The 5015-nt window shown below is 31.9% G+C and overlaps 1 protein-coding gene across 1 annotated transcript; it reads left to right on the top strand.

Annotated features, from left to right (window-relative positions):
- LOC104750453 (probable S-adenosylmethionine-dependent methyltransferase At5g38100) lies at window positions 352–1817 on the top strand. The gene is made up of 3 exons (XM_010472244.2): window positions 352–485; window positions 587–1240; window positions 1331–1817. Exons 1-3 carry the CDS (start codon window positions 411–413, stop codon window positions 1661–1663), a joined length of 1062 nt encoding a protein of 353 aa, XP_010470546.1. The 5' UTR covers window positions 352–410; the 3' UTR covers window positions 1664–1817.

Below are 5015 nucleotides of genomic sequence, written 5' to 3'. Positions count from 1 at the left end.
AATTTTCCTAAAACACATGAGTGTAATTGTTAAGCGTGACACAATTTCGACCGACTGTGGCCTAGAATATCTAAACTTATATTTTCAGACCTTATTCATGCATTTCCTTTAGGCAGGAATAGTGAGGTTCAATTTGCAAACTTTATTTATGATAAAAATTTTAGCGGTCGAACAACTATTTAACAAATGTCACAATCTAAAAGATTTTTAACATATTTCACATTATCCTGAGTTACAGATTTGTCAAGTTCCACGTAAAGATTACGTTGAATATATATAGTAATATTAAACTCACAGGAAATATTACTATAAATAGGCATAGAGACGTCCATGGATTATCACTACTCTCATCACAAACCAAAGCATCAAACAAGAGAAGAAGAGTGAGAAGAAAAAAGAAGAGAGACACTATGACTACCACTCCAGATTGGATCATGATTGGAGGAGATGGTCCTGAGAGTTACAACCAACAGTCTTCGTATCAGGTTTTAATACATATATTTTGCATTCCTTTGTTAGCTAGGTCCTGTATCCAGTATTCCTAACTCCTAAGATGTATGTATTTAACCGTCTCCTCTATATACAGAGAGCGTTGTTGGAAGCGGCAAAGGACAAGATGACCGAGGCGATCTCAGCCAACCTCAGCCTCGATTTGATATCGAATCGGTTCAGTGTAGCAGACTTTGGTTGTGCAAGTGGACCTAACACTTTTGTGGCAGTCCAGAATATAATAGATGCGGTAGAAGAAAAGTACCAAAGAGAAACCGCACAAAACCCGGTGGATAACATCGAGTTCCAAGTCTTGTTCAACGACTTTACCCTCAACGATTTCAACACTCTCTTCAAGACACTTCCTCCAGGGAGAAGATACTATAGCGCCGGAGTTCCTGGTTCCTTCTTCGACCGTGTTCTCCCTAAGGAGAGTTTCCACATTGGAGTCATGAGTTACGCCTTCCATTTCACCTCCAAGATTCCCAAAGGGATCATGGACCGTGACTCTCCCTTATGGAACAAAGACATGCAGTGCACCGGGTTTAACCAAGCAGTCAAGAAAGCATATTTTGATCAGTACTCTATCGACACCAAGAAACTATTGGATGTTAGAGCTGAAGAGCTCGTTCCTGGGGGTTTGATGTTGCTTTTAGGTTCGTGTCTAAGAGACGGAGTTAAGATGTCCGAGACACCTAAAGGAACAGTAATGGATTTTATCGGAGAATCTCTTAGTGATCTTGCTAAACAGGTAGATAACATAGTTTTATCTTCAAAGTATTACGTATAATTACATAAGTACCTAACTAACTTATCTTCTTCTTCTTTTGGTTTAAAAAAGGGTGTGACCGAGCAAGAAAAGGTGGACACTTTCAGAACCTCAATTTACTTTGCGGAACAAGGCGAGATAAGGCAAATCATTGAGGAGAATGGGAAGTTCACAATCGAGGCTTTTGAGGATATCATTCACTCTGAAAATGAGTTTCCGTTAGACCCCAAGATATTGGCCACCTCCTTCAAAGCCTTTTATGGAGCGTTCATTTCCGCACATTTTGGGACCGAGATCATGAGGAAAGCTTTTGACCTTGTCGAGGTCAAGGCGCGCGAACAGATGTCTCGTCTCCAGAATTGCAAACCTGGAATGCAGTACCTCATCGTGCTTCGCAAGAACTGATCTGTGATCCAAATACATTAATGTACTAAGGCGTTTTACTCCATTGTTGCTTCGATATCATGGTGCTTTGTCATCTTTTTCTTCTTGCTGTTTTGTCTTTGCGTCTTTGTATTCTCCCCTATCTTATAAATTAATAAAACTTCACTTTTTCGCTTATTATTATAAGATAGTCCTATAGCGTTGTTCCATATGTTTATTTTAATTTGGCCAATACAGAGTTTGAATTCGAGGTTTCACATTTTGATTTATGATTTCCTATCCTCTTTGCGTAAAATATTTTTTTTTTTCCAATTTTGACTAGATATTTCGGCACATTTTTTGTGAAAAATCGAGGACATGTTATAAATGATTATATTGTTTTATTAATATTTATTATCGACCTATTAGTATAAACCATAAATCCTAATATTTTATCTCTATATATATTGTATTATCTACAATAGAATAATATATAAGAGAATAATTCCTCCAACCACTTGTTATAACACAATTATCAACACGCTCTAAACCTTAGCTAAACGAAAAAAAATAAAAGATAGCACCCTGTCAGCCGTGACCATGTGAACAAGCGTTGTTAAGACGTTGGAGCAGCCGTTGCCGTTCCAAACTTCCTTTTCTCTGACGTCAGCAGCTTCTCTATTTTGTGTCGCCAAGATGGATCCCTCTTATAGAGATAAGTTTATACTATCCATCATATTACTTAAATTTAATTGGTTCATTCTTGGTATCATTGTATAATCGTTCAATATGGTTTATAACATATTGACTTTGGCATATGTCGTGTCGCCCCAACGATTTATCATGGTGGACTTGTTTCATTACTTTTGTTATTTTATTAGTTGGTTCGATGAATTGTTGGTTTGGTAACACGTGTGTGTTGTTCATGTTTATTCGCTTGAGAATCTCGATATATTCAATTTATTTGGTCACTATTGCTTAAATATATGCTGATCTGATTTCATTACAGTATTTAAATTTTTCCTAAGTTCATGAACATGTATTTCGTTACATAATGTTTAATTTATGATCGATTGATGCTATTTTGTTTTACGGATAATGCTTTAATTATCTACTGGTTTTAGTTATTGTGAAGAGAGATCTGTTCATAATTTAATCATTCCATTATTATCAGCTGTGCTTTATTGTTGGTTCGGTTAATTCTCAAAAACCGAAAATATTTTATCAAGTGATCGAAAGCATTATTATTTTATAGTTTGATTGTTTAATTGAATCGTTGCTTATTGATGTCTCTAATGCCTAGTACTTTTATATTCTTGGTGATAGGAAATAATAACATGAGCTATGTTTCTACCCATGGTACTTAACCGACGCGTCTCCTTTTGCTAACGTCGTTGTCGTCCCAATTTTAAAAAAGAGCTCAGTTAAGAGGCCATATCTCTCATCAGAGAAGTGCGAAGGACCAAACGCAAAGATAAGTTTCACTTACTTGCTATATATATCTTAGATTTGATCGATAAACTCAAAAACTTCAGTAAAAGACCGAAACATGATAAGCCGGATCATTATTTCGTGGACTTGTATGTCAAACCAAATAACACCACGATAACTAGACCAATATATTTTTTTGGTAAAAAGTTTTAGATTTTATAATAAAATCTTTAGTAAAAAAAAATGTTTGAAAAAATATACATATATATGTATATATAAATATGATGCTTAATATTTATTTAGTATTCATTTATATGATGGTTTATAATGTTTGTGATAAACTTTATTTGTTTAATAACAAATTTAGATCTAATTAAAATTAGATATAATATCATAATTAAATATTTTAAATCATGTCTCTAACCTTTTTTGGTGAATACATTGAAAATTTGGTAACTAATTACTAAATAATGATTATTGATCATATTTTCTTGGCACCATTTATATGGGGAGATTTAAGTCCAAATATATGACCATAAAAAATTCACTTATTCTTTAGAATAATCTAAAGAAATCTAAAGAAAGTAAATGACTAAAAGTCTATAAGAGAATATATACAAACAACTTAATTCCACTTATAACCAAGATTATAATAGAAAAATAATATCATTGTTGGAAAGAGAAATTATATTCTACTTGTCACAAAATATTGTTATCATGTAAGACACAATATATTGAAACATATTTTAAAAAAATATTATAATCTTATTTTTTGTGACTGTGTAAAAATATGAGATGTTGATGTAAATCACATCCTATTGGCTTGGTCTATTCATTGAACTGAATATGAATTTATGCAAAGAAAAAGGAAAATGTCACATCAATGATATGAAAGTTGCTATAAAAGTGGTTATAAATGTGGGTATGATATATATATATATATATATATACTTGGTTTTCACCGTGGTACACTGCGAGACTAAATTATAAATTATTGTATTTAAAATGATAATTTTTCATTTATTTAGTTTTCAAATTCCAAATTAATTAACTTTTATCTAATTAATTTATAATTTTGTTTAGAATGTTTTTCTTATTCTTATGCTTTATACAGTTTATAACCTAATTACATTACATTTATTTATTAGATAGAATATAAAATTTTAAAAAACTTAGTTTTGTTTTCTATAATTAAAGAGAGGTATATGCATATATGGTATGTTAGTGTATATTTTTATGTGTATACATTTTTTTTTGAATATTAAGAATGTGTTGTAGTTTGTGTAATATTTTGTAGTTTATATATTAAATAATTTATAAGTTAATTTTCAAACAATGACTACAAATCTATAGTATATGAAATAAACTAATAGTTTTAGTGTTGGTTCTATAGCCCAAACCCGTCGGATCAGGTTTCCAAAATTGTATATATAGATATATAAGATCGCGGTTATGTCGACTAATATCTCCACTATAAGTGAATAATAATAAGTACATGAGGTATTTATCTCATCTATATATATATGACGATAAAAGAAGTTAGTGTGAGACAATTTCCACTATTCTATTACAATAATAAGAAGTAGTAGAAAAAGTATTGAAAGCTCTTGAAGAGTATTGCCTATGGGAACATAATTTGATAATTATGTGTTATAATCTCCCAATTAGTCTCAAAGTTAAAAGGGTCTAAGTTATAATACATAACCCAATATGAGAATGTTATTAATTACAGAGTGGGATTCAAATAGATTGTAGTATTTAAGGTATCGATCCCACAGAGACATTACGAGACGAGTTTTATGAAGAAGAAATATGGCTAAGACAAAATAAAAGGGGGGGGGGGTTGTTGTGGGTTTTCGACGAACCAAAATAGAAAGCAAATAAGAAATACAGCAATGAAAATAGCAATAGATGAAGTGTTGGGTAATAGGGAATTCTCAGGGTATCATGGATCGAATCATAC

Source organism: Camelina sativa, chromosome 16 (assembly GCF_000633955.1).
Source record: "Camelina sativa cultivar DH55 chromosome 16, Cs, whole genome shotgun sequence".
NCBI lineage: Eukaryota > Viridiplantae > Streptophyta > Magnoliopsida > Brassicales > Brassicaceae > Camelina > Camelina sativa.
This window is presented reverse-complemented; position numbering and strand designations above follow the sequence as displayed.

Bases quoted from the DNA above. Each gene is read 5' to 3' on its own strand.
- LOC104750453 (XM_010472244.2), top strand. From the start codon at position 411: ATGACTACCACTCCAGATTGGATCATGATTGGAGGAGATGGTCCTGAG. The intron at 486-586 runs GTTTTAATACAT...CTCTATATACAG, and splicing joins ACCAACAGTCTTCGTATCAG to AGAGCGTTGTTGGAAGCGGC. The intron at 1,241-1,330 runs GTAGATAACATA...GGTTTAAAAAAG, and splicing joins TTAGTGATCTTGCTAAACAG to GGTGTGACCGAGCAAGAAAA.